We start from the raw sequence: 19,181 nt of genomic DNA on the forward strand, positions 1-19,181 counted from the left end.
TATTGACCACAAGCACACTAATTTAGAAACTATTTTCAAGTAACAGACATACCTATTTAAATTTATTTTTTAAAATCATAACTAGCAGAGACTAAACCCTTTTGAGTTTGCAATTTAACTCTGCAATATCCATCATTCTGTTTGAGGCCTATTATAGAGAGATGGGGAGACACACAAACACACACACACACACCTATTTCCATGCTACATAGTTTCCTATTTTTCATCGATGTGTTTTAGAGTTTTTTCTTCTTTGATCGTGGACATTTTCATAGTACTCTTGCTTTCCCCAGTCAAACATATATATATTTAAGTCCCCATGTGCAGAGTTAGTTCTTGTAGTTGATCTCTCTTATAATTTAATCTAAGAAAGCAAATTCTACAGTGCTCCTAGTACAACAATGCATAAAACGTGCCTGCCTGGCCTCATAATAAAGACACAAAAGAAATTTGTGTTTTTAGAAGTAGAACTAGGAATTTAAGACAGCCTGATGTATATGCTTATTTTGTTTTAGTTTTTCTATTAAATAAGCAAAAAGTGAGAAAGGAAAATTTAAAAAGCAATTTCCTTCTTATATTGCTGTTGAAATAAACCTAAAAATGGCCAGAGCCTAGTGAAATTTGGAAACCTAGGCTGGGGTGAGCAGGATACTCAGGCATCAAGTGATGGGGTTTCAATGATCCATATGGCTTTTTGATACCCTCGCCATGGGCTAATGGGTAAATCATCAAAAATAAAATTTAGACTAGTTGTTTTTTTTTCTAAAAATCTGCCTGCCAAGCTTTAATATGTATACAGTCGTACCTTGGTTGTGAACATTTTGGCTCCCAAACGCAGCAAACCCGGAAGTGAGTGTTCCGGTTTGTGAACGTTCTTTGGAACCTGAACGTCCGACACGGCTTCCGAACCTTTTGGAAGTCAAACGGACTTCCGGAACCAATTCCGTTCAACTTCCGAGGTACCACTGTATATATATTCCTGCCCCTAAAATCAAGTTTTCCCAGTGTCCAGTGCCTTATTTACAGAAATGCTTTCGAGAAAGATTAAGGGAGGAAGAAAATAAACTCAGGACATTCAGGGGCATACAATGCAGCAAATTTGCTGAAGCTAGAAAGGCTTACTCAGGATGGAAAATCAGAATGAGAACCCTACCATGCATTTTGAATATTAAGAATAGCAGGCCATTCGTGGAAAGGGAGTTCATCACCCACACCCCACGCCTTTCTGCAGCTACCTGTACCCCCAAAGCCTCTCTAAAGGGTTGGGGACCCCCTCCTGAATAGTATAGAATGGGGCTTGGGAGATTGCTTGGGGAGGTGTGTATTGGCCAAAATTGGCAAAGGGACCTCGCCTAAGCAGAGGCCTCTAGAGAGGATTTTTGGAGGGCACAGGTGGTGTAGCGATAGGGGATGAAAAACGCCTCTATTTGACTTCCTTCTGCTCATGGTACTCAAGATTCAAGCCCTTGTGTATGTCAGCAAGAACTTCCTTGGAGGCTAAAAACTGTAATGAATAAATAAAACATGTGCTTCCTTAGACACTGAGGGACACACATACTGGGATGTGCTGAGGATTTAGCACCTGCCATTTGCCCTTCACAATATTTGTTACAATAAACACCTGCATAGCCAAATCAGTTGTGACAAATCCCAATAAGGAAATGGAAGCAGCTCTGAACTATGGATAATGTTGCCATACAGCTTGTAGGTCCCAATTTTACCTAGAAGTGCTGTGTTGCAATAAATGCATGCTGCAAGTTCAATTCATTAATCCTTATTTTTACTTCCATGTAAACTATGTGAGGGACGCGGGTGGCACTCTGGTCTAAACCACAGAGCCTAGGGCTTGCCGATCGGAAGGTCGGCGGTTCAAATCCCCGCAACGGGGTGAGCTCCCGTTGCTCGGTCCCAGCTCCTGCCCACCTAGCAGTTCGGAAGCATGTCAAAGTGCAAGTAGATAGGTACCGCTCTGGCGGAAAGGTAAACAGTGTTTCCGTGCACTGCTCTCGTTCGCCAGAAGTGGCTTAACCATGCTGGCCACATGACCCAGAAGCTGTCTGCGGACAAATGTCGGCTCCCTCGGCCTATAGAGCAAGATGAGCACGCAACCCCAGATTTGTCCGCGACTGTACCTTTACCTTTAAACTATTTGTCCGTGATTTGTACCTTTACCTTTAAACTATGTAATGTACTGAACATTTATACTTAAATAGAAAGCTAGCATACTTGATTTTTATGGCTGAGCAAAGCAAGACTAAACTGGGTTTCACTAAGTAATGTTAAGAATGCATTGTCTATTGCCACATTTACTCTACTATGACAAACACTGCTCATGAATTTCTGTCTGGCATTTTTATAGCTTTTATTGCCTTCAAGCAGTGGCAGAACAGTGTCAGAGTGTGTCAATCTGGACCTCATACATCACAGGAGGAAAAACAACATCCTTATAATGCAATAAATCAACCTGTAATCCATGGCCTACACATATTTTAGGTCACATTAAATCAATCACTTAATGAACAATTTGGATTGCTCCACAGCCACAGTCCATGACACTGTAATACTACAGCTCTTGCCAGAATAATTTTAAACATTTGTTCCCAGGTTCTTTTTGATTTGACTGCAGATCTTGAGTGCACTGCAGATATTTAGTAAATTGTGGTCTCCAACATTCAAATGTGCCTAAACATAAAGATCAATAAAGTTCAACAGTGAAATGGAAAGCCTCTAACCACAAGCACATATTTACCCTTAAAGGCTATTTGAGGAATACTCTAATTTAGCTGGTCTCTATAAATAGTTACAGCTTTTAAGAGGTTTGGATATTAACCGACAGCGCAGTTGAGCTTTAGCAAGGGCATTTTTAAAAAGAGATATTGAGGAAAACATAATTACCTCTTTGTACTTCTCAGCAAATCTTCCAAATTTTTCTATCATTTCAGCCACAAAAATAACATCCATTTTGTCAGAAAAGTTTGCAGCTTCGACAGTGTAAGCTAACAGTTGTCGAGCTGTTGCTACAGCATTGGTAAGGTTCAGCGGCATCTGTATGGAGCACAATAATTGTATAAATTACATAACCAAGACAAAACAATAGGGCCAATTCACATTAGCATGTCATAAAGGTATGTATTTATTATTATTAAAGATTTTCTTGTTTTACAGAAGTATGTGTAATGTCTCTCGTATTTTTTCCATGTAACATTTTTACAAATCAGTTTAATTTGTTGAGACATTGGGGGTGGGGAAAGGGGTGGGTGGCAAATGGGGGGGTGGGGTCGGGTGGCGATGTATCTATTTTGCTTAATGTATGTAGGGTTTGGTGTCAGTGTTGCCCGTGCAGGTTCTCTGCTGTTCACTTGTGTTTCTTTGGTGGTGAGAGAGGTTGGGGTTGGCTTAGGGTGTGGTTGTTTGTTTGTGATTGGCTGTGGTGATCTTTGTTTTCGTGTGTGAGTGGGGTGGGTGGGTGTTTTGGATCAGGTTAGCCATATTGATTTGTATGCTGTTGGTGGATTATTGTCATTGTTTTGTTGGGCTGTGTATGTGATAAAGGTACGTGTTTATGAAGTTTAAAATGCAACCAGTTTACAAAACAGAGCAATTCTATTGTTTGTGTGCAGGCGTAGTGAGGGGGAATCTGTGGCAAACCAAATAGCCATGTCCAAATAATTGCCAGTTTGTTGCATCCAGGGTGGGAAGGCAGTTTTACTTCCGCAACCTCACCCCCTCCATTTCTGGTAAAAGGCATGCAAAAGTTCCCAGGTTCAACCCAACATCTCCAAGCTGGGGCTCTGGAAAGATGCAGTCAACGAAAGTAGCTGAATGTGACTGAGACGAAACAATAACCAAAGTTTAAACAGCTTCCTATGTTTTTACGACTGCAATGGGGGAAAAATGACAGCCCCAGTCAGGACTGGCATTGTTTCACGGTCTGTTTGGAAACACTTTGTGGAAATAAAGTAGGTCAGGATCATGCAACTTCATGGCTTTCCCAATAGGCCCCATTTAGGCCCATGGTGGAATGCTGCCAGCAGGAAGTATATGCCCACAGAATTTTCCAACAGCTTCCTTGGGGCCAATTTAAGGATTGCAGCCTTAGCCTACCTTAGCAAAAATATCAGTAAGCACAGCAAAGTGAAAAAAGAAAAAGCAAATTCTGATTTCCTAAAAACGTGGAAGCAATGATCGGTAATCGACCTTGTCACAGGGCTATCTAGCACCAATTCCCGTGAGAGAAAGATAATCAGATGTTAGCTGCTAATAGCCTCCAAGTATGAGGATCTTGCTGCACATATTGCATATTTATATTGTTTGTCACTTTAGGACTACAGGCAAAATGTGAGATAGAAGACCTAATAAATATGAAACTGATCCTGCAGAGTAAACTGCAACAAGCAAACATGCTTACTTTTAAAAACCAACTTCTAATAGTTCACTGCACAAAGATGCAAGCTTGTATGTTAAAACTGAGCTTCTCTCTTAGCAGCTACATCATTCAGTTGTGTGCTAGTAAAATCTTTAACATTCAAAAAGAAAATATAATGAGAACACGTGTTTTCTACCTGTTTATGATCTAATACTGGGCTTCAGGTATCCTAGGCATACTTATAAACAAGTAATCTTTTTTTTTTAAAAAAAAAGCTACATGAAACGTAGACTTTTCAAGCTACTTACTCCTGAAAAGCTGCACCTGAAGATCAAACACACTTATTGGGCAGAATTTGATAAAGGATGAGGAACTACATTTGGATGAAGAAATGAGCAACCCATCCAAGCACAGGCAGAATTTACTTAGGGGCACAAAAAGGGCAATTTGGATCCTGGCATAACACATTACACTTTAAACATGTGTTCTTCACTGAAGAGGAAACCCTCTTCTGGATGGAAGAATAAAGACAGCATGGAAAAATCTTACAAGAATTTATGTGCAAAACATTTTACGTTAAGATTGGGAGAAAGAATGAATAACCTGATTAAACATATACAGGATTTGAGTGGCATCATTTGTATACTGGCAGCGAGAGTAATCCTCTTCGGCCCAAAATCCTCCCCTATCACATCTGCGCCAAGCTCTCTTCTCAGCCTGGGAGTTTCCTGTATATATTCCACTGCCACCTGAGTAACGAGTGCACACCAGGTATGAAGTAATACCTGCCAAGGTACGAGGCCACCTAAAGAGTTGAAGGCAAAAGATTAAGACAAATTTTCAGGGCCGCTCTGGGAAAAAAGTAAACAGAAGAAATAAGGACTGGATCACAAAATGAGACACACTTCAAATCTATACATATGCAAACCACATAAAATTTCAACTTGGCTAGCCTTCATCATTGCTATGCTCTTCATATGTTAACATTACAAGCCTTTTAATCTTCATATCCTACTGTTTATAGACTTTTCCACAATTTGGCAAGGGGAGGCGGGTTACACCAAATCACCAGAGAAGTTATATACAATTTTCCACCCAAAGTGAAAATGAACTCTTCGTTTTAATTTAAAAGTAATTATCAACAGTTTATAGTATTTTGGCATTGCAACTAAAATAGAAGAGCAACAGGCTACATTTATAAATGAAGTTTGTGCTGTGTCCTGTAATTAGGTAGAAGTTTATGTTTAAGACAACAATTCTTGGGGAGCAACAGAATTATTCTATCCTATTGTTCTCTCATTTTGGCTATAATTTAAAAGTAAAATGAGGCAGCCCTGCAATTCAACCCAGAATAATAATTGCACTTGTCAATTAAAGTATCAAACACTTTGACTTTTGACAAAACTAGAACAAGTAATATTATTCAAGGGATTATGTTAAAGAGCTTAAAAACTCTGTGGAAAATATTTTTAATCTCTCAATGCCATAATACAGAAACTTAATTAAATTAATTGGAGATGCAATGAGTACTCCATCTTACCCCTGTTGTCTTTTTTGTTTAATAAAAGAGTATTGAGTAAAGTGGGCCAATAAAGGTAACCAGATAAAGATGAAGGATATTAAACAGCACTGTATTTTAAGCATAAAGGCTACAATCTTTTGCACACTTTCTTGTTTGGGAGTAACTTCTACTGAAATCTGTACATTTTACTCTTGAATAAACATGCATAGGATTGTTTTAGAGGACTGATAAACCAATAAAAATGATCAACCAATTAACTACATTATTAATTAGGCCCTTGTGGAAAGTATCTAATTTACACATGTTTATACCAAATTCACATAATGTTGATGTACCAGACGGTTCACAACCCCCCAAAAAGTTATACACAGAAACCTTTCAAATCCCAGAATTTATCCTTTTTGGGGGGGATGCTTTTATTTTCCCCTTTTGGATCTAAGCATGTTGAGAAAATTATTATTTCTATGTACTAACATACAAGTTTAGCTAAAGTATTCAATGATATTCTTCAAGATACTCTACAGAAATGTGTAGAGTAAGAAAGTGAAACCTATTATTTCCACAAACTAACATAGATCTGCCCTTTTTTTCTTGAAACACTCTTCTTGCACTGTTCTTGATACTTGGTTTATTGAGAGTCTGCCTGTTGAGTGAGTTAAACTGGCAGTTTAACTATTCCTTAGGTATAAATCGTAACTGTCCTTCGGGAAGATTTTAAGACCTCAAAATAGATACCATTTATCTCTGATGACGATAAACAGTAACAATGGAAAACACTTCATGTGTTTATTGGATTTTTAGACAAGCACCAATACAATTCTTTACATACAATGTTGACTCATTATTAGAAACCTTTCCAAAACTGTAAATTGCACCAGCTTTGACAGCTTTAAAAATTTGAAGAGGGCAACGAAAATGATCAAGGGAACAGTAGAATATTTTCTCTATTCTCTACAAGGAAAAGATAAAAAGCATCTGGAGCTTTTCAGGTGTAGACAAAGGACTAAGGGAAAGACACAATAGAGGTTTCCAAAATTATGAACAGGGTGGAGATTATAATATAAATTTTCTTCCTTGTATATAATGATAGAACTTGGGGACACTCAGTGAAATTCAGGGGTAGTAAATTCAGAACAGAAAATTCAAAACTTGCGAAATTCACTGCCACAAGGACGTTATTTAAAACATATGTATCCTGAATTGAGGCACTTAATATGGCTTATACCACACAATCAATATTTTTTGTGAAAATATTAAACACACAGCACGTAACAGTAAACAAAATTAAGGAAACAAACAGCAGTAAGCTAAAACAGCTAAGATAAAAAAAGCAATGGTACAGTTCTATGCCAAACACCTACAGGCCAGAGGTCTGCCAGGACAACAAGGTTTTTAGTTTTGTGCAGAGAAGCCTTAGAGAGGCCACAAAAATCTCCCATGGCAAGAAGGCATCTCATGCGGAAACCCTATCCCACATTCCTACCAACTGAATGAGAGCCAAAGGTTAAGATGGGTTTTAGAAAAGAAGCAGGTAAATTCATAGAGAACAGATCAGTGGCTATTAGCCTTTACAGAAAAATGGAACTTTTATGTTCAGAGCCTGTGAACTACAAAACAGTTTGGGGGAAAACAAACTGGAGACAGCTCTTGCCTTCATGCCCTTTCTATAGGCATCCGAGAAACATTCAGCAGGCCATTGCTGAAAACAGAATGTTAGACTAGATGAACCTTTGGTTTGATTCACCAGAGCTGCCATGTTCTTAACTATTTTCAGAAAAATCCTGAAAGAAAGATGTGCTAAAATAAACGTGAATGGTTTTTCAAAATTGGTTTGCTATTTTACATTTTGCCATGGTGAGAACTAACAGGATTCTGTTTGTGCATGATGCACAAAATAAATGCAGTTGTAGAAAAGCATATTGCTGCGTAAATACTGAGCTAGTCTTTTTTCAATTTGAAAAGGACAATCAAACTGAAATGAATGAAGTATAGCTAATACATATGTACTTCTTTCTTTGCTTGAATATACTATTTTCTCCCTGGAGAAGAGATGCATTTAAGTTCTTCTACTTCAGTATGAAATAGCTTCTAAGCAGAATCAAAATAGACACTTCCAGCTATGCTGTAGCCGTCCAAACCAAGAACAATAAAGGTAAATGTTCCTAGGTGCATTCACAGCCATCTGCTCAGAATAATTTCCTTTACAAGTCAGAGCCTGCTTTCTGTATGGCCTCAAAAGGTGAAATATAGCTCTTTGTTATTGCTTTTTCTATACCACAGATAGAAGGTTTTTGCAGTAAACCCAACTCTAGTGAACCTCCTGATAAAATGAATGTTTCCAGAAATTGTGTTTCCTTCCAATGAATTCCAGAGAGGCAAAATCCTATTAAACTGAACAATCACTGCTAAGCACAGGTTAATTTAATAGAGAATGCTCAAAAACAAGCTTTACCATCTGTTTTTACCTCTAATTGTAAGTCCAAAATGAACAATTCACAATTGTATTTTAAAAGTTATTTAAATTCCTCTGCATTTTTTTTCATAAACACTGCCAGAAACTTTCTTATATTTTTTATCTTCTCAACTCAACACAGCATTTCCTATAAATGGAAAAGGTTGCACCAGGGAAAGGACTAAAGTAACAGGAGAAGGGCAGACATGGCTCGGCTCCAAAGAACTACTTGAGGCATTTAAGGGCCTGGAGATGGCTAATGAAATTTTACACCTTTCATCTTTGAACTGTTGAAACACCACACACACAGGCCACTTCCTCCAAACGTTGTATCACAAATTGCTTTTAAAGCACCTCTCAATCTGTGATGCAGTAATTGAAGGTTGGAAAACCAAAAGCATCAATCTCCCTAAGGTACACAGAATTAGAGTAGTTTTGATCCACGTCTTATTGAAAAGGTGACCAATGCAAACCTAACATATATTTTGAGCATATAAAGGCCACCACTTCCTAAGGGCATATCTTCCTGTAAACTCACCTGGTCACCTCTGACAAGCAAGAAATGCTTGAAAGTAAAACAGGGGGAAGGGGGTCTTTCATTCCCTCTTTTGAACAATCAATCCCAGTTTGTATGTCAAACGGACCAGGATATAAGCGCCAAAGCCTTGAGAGGACTGAGCTAGGAAGGAAACAAGTCAGAGCCTGGTTTGTGCGAACAACATACAATTGTGGTTTGTTTCCCTTAAACAAACCAAGAGTGCTAAGCCAAGAACAAATCTTGGTTTTCCTCAAGAAACAAACCACAAGCCCAGGTTCACATACAACCACCATTTCCTTCACAGTGCAGCATAAGCAAGGGAGAAGATTGAAGCAACAGTATTTGAGCAGCATGCTACGCATTCAGCTTAAACCATAGTTTACTTCACCTATGTTTTAATATGACAGGCAAGCCAAGTCTCACAAATGATTTTCGTAGGGATAAGCAAGCAAACAAGCTAATAAACGATTTGTGGGCTATACATGCCAGGTATTAAGCCTTAACTTGAAATCAAGGCATTTTATTCATTTACTTGACAAGGTTTATATACCGCTTGACAAAAACCTTTTAAGTGGTACAGTCTTATATCCTGCAGTTCATAGTATTTGTATGTTTCCACCACATGGAAGTGATATCCATGTACAAAATCATCCTATGCAAAGTGATCCAGAATTGTAGGTGGGGAGAGGGAATGACAGGGACAGGCTAACAAAAATCAAAAGACAAATGGCCTCTACACTGACTTACTTCACTTCACAGTACGCACTACTGCTAGAAAGTGCAACAGACGTAAGTTAGAAAAGGCGTTACCTTACACAGAGACTCTAACTGTTATGGCTGGCACCTCCAGAGGCAATGTGCTGTTAGTGTAACCAGCAGCAAAGAGGTCAGAATGGAAAAGGTGAAGAAAGAAACAAGTGCAAAATGAAGGTGAGTGTGTGCAATGTCCAACAGTAATTAACATCGCCTAGCTGCAGATAGTGGTTGTTACATCTATTATACTTACTGCTTGAACACAGTAATATGCAAACTGGTTTTAAATGACTGAACAAATAAACCAAGAGCAGGGAACCTTCTTCGGTTAAGGGGCCACATTCTCATCTGGGCAACCTTCCAGGGGCAAGGCCAGGGGCAAAGCTGAGCAAAGAGGCAAATGTCCATTTTACCTTTGTACAGGACACGCCTCTCTATCTTCCATTAAGGCAACCAGGAAGAGTGATCACATTCTAGCCAGGCAAAAGCACATAAGGAGGGTATGAATTGAGGCAGATTTAGGGAAGTGTGACCGGTTCAGTCACACTGGGCGCAGAGACTTGGGGGTGCTGCAGCAACTATTATTTAGAATGGAGCACAAGAGGCACCAAATTTTGTCGTTGCACGGGGCACTGTTGAAATTTGAGATCCCAAGGTCCGCCACTGGTATAAAGTAAGGGATGTGTCATAGGAAGTATCTGAAGAGCCACGCAGAGGCCGGGAGGGCTGGATTTGGCCTCTTCTTGTGAGGTTTCTACCCCTTAAATAATCTAAGTGGTGTTTCTAGATAAAGTTTTATATTTCAGTCCACCTCAGCAACTTTTTTTTATTATTAAATCAAGGCTACTTATTCTTTATTAATACCAGCTTTGTACTTTTAACTGATTATTTTTAATCTGAAGGAGTTGTGATGGCTTTCTCCCAACAAGGAGGCCCAATAAATAAGACACTGGCTCTTCATTTCCTTATCTAATGCAACTGAGAGTCATGATAACTCACCCTTAATCATAAAGGAGAACAGAATCAGGTAACATTTGAACTCAAAAGCAATCTGTAAGAGCAGCAGACACATTCTCCTTCAAAGCTGTCATCACCAACCTGAAGTCGCCTTTGTTGTTGACAACTCTTTCCGGCGGGCAGTACTGCGCAGAGCTGTTCAATACCACTATGTCAACAGTCCTTGAATTATTCCCACGTCTGGTGTGCACATGACAGCCCCAGTTTCCAGTAGATCCAGCTTGAATGTTTGAGATGGTCAGAGCACTAAGGTAAAAGGCAAAACCAGCATTCAAGAGCAAGTAAACAATTTTTTAAAAAGGTGAATAAATGCCTGCTTTGCCAAAGATATCTACTAGAATAGAGCTTGCAAACATAAGGCCCGCCAGATGTCATTTGACTCAAACTTCGATCAGTCCCAGGAAACACAGCTGATGGTCAGGGATGATGGGAGTTGGAGCCCAATAACATCTGAAGGGCCACAAGTTGACCACCTGTTCTGGAAGAAACTACAGCCCAAATCCTCACCTTGCAATGAGTGAGCAGTTATGGATCATGTTTTTTTCAACAAAAATGCCTTGGGATTCATCCGTTTCAACTATCTTCCCATCCTGGTACCACAGAACCTGCATGTCCTGATCAATATACGAAGCCATACATTGGAAAGGCAGGCTGTCTCCTTCAAATACAACCTGACGATGAGAGGGAGTCATGTAGAAAGATGGTAATTCCAGAGGGGGGTCTGTATTCCATTGAAACAAAACACCATGTTTTAGATCAATATAATGTATTTACTGGATGTAAAATAAAAAATTATTTTAGAGAATTGCCATGTCATATAACCAGAAGCAGCATCAGCCTAAAAGGAACGATAATTACAAAATATTACGATTGCACTTACTGCAAGTTAAAGATTCTCAAACTACCAGCAAACCTGGTCTTATATTGGAAATATTCATTTAAATACAAGAATAACACCTAAAGTGGTATGTCACACTGTTTGTCTAAAGCTCAACTTCATGTATTATGTTTATTGTTCCTTCTATCGCTGTCCACAAAGACAGAGGGGGTAAATGGGCTAAACTTATTTTTTCCTTTTTTAAAGAAAGAACACTTAGGCCCTGGTGTTAGTGCAAAAGTACCAAATTGAGTGAGAAGAAGGGAAAGGTGCACTTTGGGAATAGTTATTAAGAGTCAGCATTGCTTTGTTATAATGTTCTTACCACAAGTTAGAAGACTTTGCTTAACACTCAAAACTGGTTGAGCCTGCAGTGACTTGGGGTAAGCACATCTGGTCTCACGAACAGTTATATTTCGTTCTTGCAACCACTGCTGCATCCACAAAATATTACAGTCACAAAGTAGATAATCAGTCTGAAATTCACTGGAAGAAACAAAAGACAGATTTTTGTTTTTTAAAGAGGCAAAATCCCACTGAAACCGGTATAAATTTGGTGTATATAACTGAGCTATTTCCAAATATTTGTAATCAATCAACAGCCCAACTCTGCATTACTGAAAATACTCAACTAGGCCATATAAATTCAGTAGATCATTTGTCCATGCATACCTTCTTAAGTCACTTGTAACATTACAGTGGCCTAAAGAACAGCCAACAACTCTTCCATTTGCCTAAACTTTTACACTTGGTTATCCTTTCATACTTAAGTTATCTGGAAGGAATTCTTATATGCCACAGGACACCTGGGAGGTGCTGTTAATATTCCTATGTTCATACTTGCTCAGTACAACACTTGTAGTTTGAAGAAACAGCAACAAAAAAATCATAATGCCTGAGGCAAAACTGGCTTTTCGGTAAAATAAAATGAAATCTAATTTGGTTATGTTCTGTACTTAATTTTAACACCAATATCTTGTAGCTTTCAAAATTACACCAAAAAAACCTCACCCAGATTCACACTTACAGAGATTTCAGTGATGTAAGATGATCAAATGTTCCTTGCGCAAGTGATGAAAACAGGTTTCCTGAAAGGTTTCTAGGAAAGTTTAAAACAGTGACATTAGATACGTACAAGTGGAACTGACAACAAACTTGTTGCAGTGTAAGGTGTTGTTATTCAGGGTTTAATTCTTCCCCCCCTCCCCCCTGTTTTCCATTCCACCTCTCCAACTGTGAGCATTCCATGCCCACAGACCAAACTCAATCCTTACTTTTGGGAATTTATCTCTCCCTCCCCCCAGTATAGATTCAGGTAGGTAGCTGTGTTGGTCTGACACAGTCGAAATATATAAAATATATAAAAATATATAAAAAATATTATTCGTGTGTGTGTGTGTGTATGTATATATGTGTGTGTGTGCGCGCGTGTGTGTGTATATATATATATGTGTGTGTGTGTGTGCGCGCACGCGTGTGTGTATGTGTGTATATATATATATATATATATATATATATATATATATATATATATATATATTATTCTTCAGTGTATCTGATGCACACAAAAGCTTATACCAATAACAAACTTAGTTGGTCTCTAAGGTACTACTGGGCTTATTATTATTATTATTATTATTATTATTATTATTATATACCCCCCCAGCATATTTTACCTAAAGGTATTTTGTATTTCTGCAAACCTTGGCACTCCCAAGCCACCTGACATCTTCCTCTTATGGTACTTTTTTGGATCAGCACTTGGAAGACTGAGATTGCTATTAGTACACAGAAAGTGTTTGGTCAGCTTCAGAGAAAGTCTTGTGCTATTCTGGACTATTCTGGATCAAAAACGTAGATTATTCTCAATTCCAATTGTAACTCATTACACAAACCATCATTCTGGTGGGGGCTGCCCCTTAAGCAAGTACTGGTATGCATGTATCTCACCCATGTCTAGTTCTCTGTCTAGCCAGGCCACCACAGAGGAAAAGTATTACAGTGTAATTGGCCAGTGGCGTAGCGTGGGGGGTGCAGGGGGGGCCGGCCGCACCGGGCGCAACATCTGGGGTTAGGGCAAATCCACGGGTTAGGGGGCGCAAATCCACGGGTTAGGGGGCGCAAATTACTTGCCTTGCCCCGGGTGCTGACAACCCACGCTACGCCACTGTAATTGGCAAAACAATCGCAGCAGCGGAAGTTGAATCTTTAGGTGAATAATGTGGAATATAAGTCTGTTTTACAAACCATGTATACATTTTGAGTTAGGAATACATGGTTTGTAAAACAGAATTCCAGATAAGGATTTTGCAATCCTTATATGAACAATAGACTACCAATTTAGCTAGCAATACAGTTTACTAAAAGCTTAATTCAAATTATTGCTAAAAATAATATTTAACAGAATGATACTTACAACCGAACGAGATTTGCAAGTTCTTTAAATATATCTGCATTCAGGCATCCTATTTGGTTGTTTGTTAGGTCTCTGTTCAAAACGAAAAAAGACCCCCAAAATATTTCATTTTACCATGTAACATGTAACTCAAAATTTAATTCAAGTAATTTTAATTCACTCAAAAAAATCAGCAATCGAAACCAGAATTTAGATTGTGATCAAGCAAGCCCCTTGGAATTCAATATGAGTTACTTCTGCATAGACATAGTTGGACTGATCTGTAAGGCACCAAATTTAGGGGTGTCCATTTGAATCCTAGCTAAAACGACAGAGATAAAAAAGTGCTGGTCATTCAGTATGTCAGATTTGCAGGGAAGACTAATATCTACTCAGAAGTCCCACTGAATTCACTCAGGCCAGTTCCTAGGTAAGTGTGTATGTCTTAAAACACACAATTTTTCTGAATATAATAATGGAGGGAGAGAAGAGCACTGCATTGTTTTCTTTTTAAAAAATAAAATAAAATGCCCAAGCACCTTGTGATTTCTATACCTTCTCCAGATCAACTTTTTTTAAAAAAGATGGGGCAACAAGAACTGCATACAGTACTCCAGAGCAGTGAACAGTATAGATTTAAACAACAGTAATATAACATTGTAAAGTAAGAGGTCTTGTGCCTATGGCTTAAGGGCTTTTTGAAAAGATCAGAAAAGCTTTAGTTCAGACTACATTTAAATTGCTACTTTCTGACATTCCATTTAATTCCAGGTTAACAAATGTAAATACTTACAGTCTTTTTAGAGATGAAAGTCCTACAAAAGCTCCTGGATCTATAGTGCTAATGAGATTGTTCTTAAGGTCCCTGTTTAAAAAAAGAAAAAGAAAATTTCCAAAGTGTGTGGATTACGATAGAAAAGTAGTAGTATGACTAAATTTACAAGGTGGATAACCACTTTATAATATAACATAGGTGGGGGGGAATTAAATACCCACTTCTTGATTTAAATATTTTCTTCAGAGAAATAGGTTAGCATGAAATCCTTCCACTGATTTTCAGCCTAAGTTACAAATGTTGATACCAGCCTTAATAACTGTTTTTTATGGGGACATTTCTTCCATTATCCTGACTCAGTGTTAAAGAACCTGAACCTGAGCTGAGTTAGAAGCAGAAAAAAGCCAAAGGATTTAATCTTTCCCCACGTGAGCAAAATGCCTGCATACAAAGGGTCTCCAAAAGGCTTAACAAAGCCTTGCCATCTCCTCCCAACAGCACATATTTGGAACACATGCAGTTTTACACCAGGCTTCCTCGACTAAAGCTTGGACAGATTCGTGAGAGAGAGAGAGAGAGACAGAGAGAGACAGAGAGAGAGAGAGAGAGAGAGACTGTCAACATCCCATTACCTCCCATAAATCCCTGGTGTGCATCCACACTTGTGCAGGTACAAAGGCAAGAGTGGGAAAGCAAATCTGTTCTTCCCTACTGGGATTCTTACACCCATGTTGAGAAAAATTGTGCCCAAAGAGTTTACATCTGATTTGAAACAAAAACTCACTCTCAATAACACAGTAAATTAAAAAGTAACAATGAAGTAATGATAAATAAAACAAATGAAAACCAGAATTCTTTTTTTGCTCTTACCTTGAGATCAATAATATACACAGAATAAAAAGTATATTATGTCTGATTACTCCAGAAATCTTATTCAAGAGATGAACACTGGGTTTTCATTACCTTGGTCATCTAACTCATCACTAAACAACACAAGGTATTCACTTTCTCCCCAAATCTCAGTGCTGCTCACTGGTGCCAAACTGCACAACAATAACGAAGTTATAACTGTCAGATTAATAATTCTATGTAAGATATTGGACAAATGCTTTAGGGCTAGGGTGAGGGTTCCTTTATGACACCAGCAAACTTTATTCATGCACCTTTGTTCCACATAGGTAATCTAATCTGTAGGTTAGATTACTGGAACACATTATACATAGGGCTGCCTCAGAAGACAGTTTGGAAACTTCTGCTGGTGCAGAATTTGGTGATCAGCTTGCTCACTGGGGCAAGATGGTTTGAGCATATTACACCAATCCTGGCCCAACTGCACCGACCGCCAATTAGTTTCCAGGCCCAATTCAAAGTGCTGGTGCTGACCTATGAAGTGTTAAATGGTTCAGCACCACAATACTTCAAGGACCAATTCTCCCCATATGAACCTACCCGGACCCTGCAATCATCATCTGAGGCTCTTCTTTGTGTGCGCCTCCTCCACAAGAGGTCTGGAGGGTGGCAGCACAAGAATGGGCCTTGTTCTATGGTGGCTCCCCACTTGTGGAATGCCAGGGAGGTTGGTTACGTATCTTTAGGCTCCAGGCAAAAAGGTTTCTCTTCGGACAGGCGTTTGGCTGATTAATATTCCATGGCTTTTTAAATGTGTTTGTGGGAAGGAGGTTATTTGTTTGTGTTTGCTTAATTGTGTATTTTGTATTCTTATTTTATATTTTTCTGTTGTGAACCACCCTGGGATCTTTGGATGAAGGGCAGTATTCAAATTTAATAAAAAATGATGATGACGATGATCTTCTGATAGTGATCTTTATCATTATACTGTGGTTTCACCTCCAAGACAAAATATTGAGTAAAGTTTATCAGAGAAAGCAAAATAGTAAATAGAAGCTTTGGGGAAATGATGGTAAAGCATGACAACAGCAAACACTCTTCAATAAAAACTCAGCTGGGACTTCAGGAAGAATTAAAGTAGACTGGGATGAATAACTGCCAAGGCTACCCAAATACAGCCTTTTTGGGGATGCTGTTTGACCGCAAACTTGCCAACTAAGAGTCAAAAGGGCTCTGTGAAGCCCTTAGGACAGCACTTTCTGAAAAGTGAATCTAGATGCTGACCTGGGCCACAGATAATCAAGCCTGGAACAACATACAAATTCCCAAGCACCATAGCAAATAACACATTTTAAGGTTAGTACTGTATTCTGCATCAAAAACATCTGTTGACATGCTACAAAGATGCACTTTGCAGGTTTACAGTCTCTCTCAGCAACTGCTGCAGTTCCTAAAATAGATAGTAGCTTGTTCAAGTGGGAAGTGACTGCTAAGCGAAGCAACATGTGTTCAGACAATCAATTAATGAAAGCTCCTGGATATATGGTTATAAGCTCCTACTAAAGAGATCATTGGAACTGCCAAAGTTTGTAAAATGCCACATTTATACCCATTGGCTGCAATTCAACACAACATTAGGCATGCCTAAGCTCAATGATTAGAAGGGACTTAAGTGCATAGCTCTGTGTTTGATTACGCTCATCATGTTTGAGCCACAAAACGACAGCATATTTATTTATGTTCTACATTACATTCTGGTTCTAAGGAAAATGTGGTATTTGGGATGAACACAAAATGAAGGAAATGTTAAATCCTTTCCTCAAATACCTTTCAAGCTCCTGTTGAACTGCATAAAGAGACTACAGGGCTGTGCTGCATGCAAAAGGTATTGCATTCAACCCTTGGGAATCTCAGTTAGGGCTGCGAATGGCTTCTATCTGAAACCATGGAAAGCTGTTGCCTCCCAGTGTGGACAATGCTGAACCAGAAAGACCAGTCATCTGACTTGATATAAAGCAGCTTTCTGTGTTCTAATGAATAGAAAGAAGTAGGGCTTTTGTGTGTATAAGAAGCTCAAGGAACATGGAGGCAGGATCTTGAAGACAGCACATGGAGGTGCATACAAACTCTCATTCTGTGCAATAGCTAATTAAGTACTTAAACGTCCTGTGCGATGATAGACCATTTCTCCATCTGCACACCTGACTTAACTTTGGCTTCAGGAAAGCAACAGCAGGTTGTCTCGCCCCTCAACTGCAGCTTGGGAGTAAGCCTCAATGAATCCAGTGGGATTTGCTTCCAAGTAAATGTGTACTGAATAAAGCTTTAAATAGGAGCATCCTAAATCGAAAATTGTTTTAGGAAGTGATTAGAAAGCAATTTCAGCAATGCTGCAGAAGACCAGGAGCCATTTTAAACAACATTAAACAGGAAGACATTGCTAACCAAAGGGTATACAGTGGTGCCCCGCAAGACGAATGCCTCGTAAGACGAAAAACTCGCTAGACGAAAGAGTTTTTCGTTTTTCGATGTGCTTCGCAAGACGAATTTCCCTATGGGCTTGCTTCGCAAGATGAAAACGTCTTGCAAGTTTGTTTCCTTTTTCATAAAACCGTTAAAACCCAGGGTGCATTGCTTGAAGAGGTGCAGTTGCGACTTGAACTTCGAGGAGCAACACATAGCACGTGGTGTGGTAGCCTTTTTTGAGGTTTTTGAGGACTTTGGTGCTTTTTGAAGCTTTTCCAAAACTTCTTTTGCATCCATTTGGTAAGTTAAACTTTTAAAACTTTTTTGGGGTTTTTTGGATTTTGGGTTGGGGTGTTTGGAATTCAAGGACTTGGTGTTGGGGAGAGGTTTGCAAGAATCTGGGAGCTTGTGTGGTTTTTTTCTGCATTTTTATGATTTTTTGTGACCATTGGGCCATGTGTTTTTTTTAAAAAAAAAAAATTCTGGGTTTGAATTTCTGTGTGGTGGCTGGCTGGGGGAACAGTTGAGGAGGGGTTTGAAAGAATCTGGGAGCTTGTGTGGGGTTTTTTTTGAATTTTTATGATTTTCTGTGACCATTGGGCCATGTTGTTTTTTTTAAAAAAAAAATTCTGGATTTGAATTTCTGTGAGGTGGGTGGCTGGAGGAACAGTTGGGGAGGGGTTTGCAACAGTTGGGGAGGGACTGGGGGAACAGTTGGGGAGGGGTTTGCAACAGTTGGGGAGGGGTTTGCAATTTCTGTGTGGTGGGTGGGTGGCTGGGGGAACAAGTTGAGGTTTTTGAAGACTTTGGTGATTTTTAAAGCTTTTCCAAAACTTCTTTTGCAGCCATTTGAGGATTTTGAAGACTTTGGTGATTTGCAGCCATTTCGTAAGTTAAACTTTTAAAACTTTTTTGGGGGGTTTTGGATTTTGGGTTGGGGTGTTTGGAATTCAAGGACTTGGTTCTGGGTTTGATTTTCTGTGTGGTGGGTGGCTGGGTGCTTTTGAATTTTTTGGAAGTGAAGCACTGATTTTCTTTTTCTTTTTCTGAGTTTATGAAGGTAGGAGCTGTGCTGCCATGGGACCCAAGAAGACTGCTGCTGCAGAGGCCGGCGAGAGGAAGAAGGAGAAGGTGACGCTGGAAATGAAGAAGGAGATCATCCAGAAGCACG

General features: G+C 39.1%; 1 protein-coding gene across 1 annotated transcript in view; it reads right to left on the bottom strand.

The window, feature by feature from the left end:
• ADGRA3 (adhesion G protein-coupled receptor A3) overlaps positions 1-19,181 on the bottom strand; it is a 44,919-nt gene that overhangs the window by 11,267 nt on the left and 14,471 nt on the right. Inside the window, exons 3-10 of the mRNA XM_083630131.1 lie at positions 14,714-14,785; positions 13,942-14,013; positions 12,553-12,624; positions 11,851-12,011; positions 11,156-11,369; positions 10,730-10,894; positions 4,970-5,171; positions 2,896-3,045 (exon numbers count right to left, since the gene is read on the bottom strand). Of these exons, the coding sequence (XP_083486257.1) occupies positions 2,896-3,045; positions 4,970-5,171; positions 10,730-10,894; positions 11,156-11,369; positions 11,851-12,011; positions 12,553-12,624; positions 13,942-14,013; positions 14,714-14,785 (1,108 nt within the window). The remainder of the gene's footprint in view (positions 1-2,895; positions 3,046-4,969; positions 5,172-10,729; positions 10,895-11,155; positions 11,370-11,850; positions 12,012-12,552; positions 12,625-13,941; positions 14,014-14,713; positions 14,786-19,181) is intronic.

Source organism: Podarcis filfolensis, assembly GCF_964270895.1.
Source record: "Podarcis filfolensis genome assembly, chromosome: 9".
NCBI classification, from domain to species: domain Eukaryota; kingdom Metazoa; phylum Chordata; class Lepidosauria; order Squamata; family Lacertidae; genus Podarcis; species Podarcis filfolensis.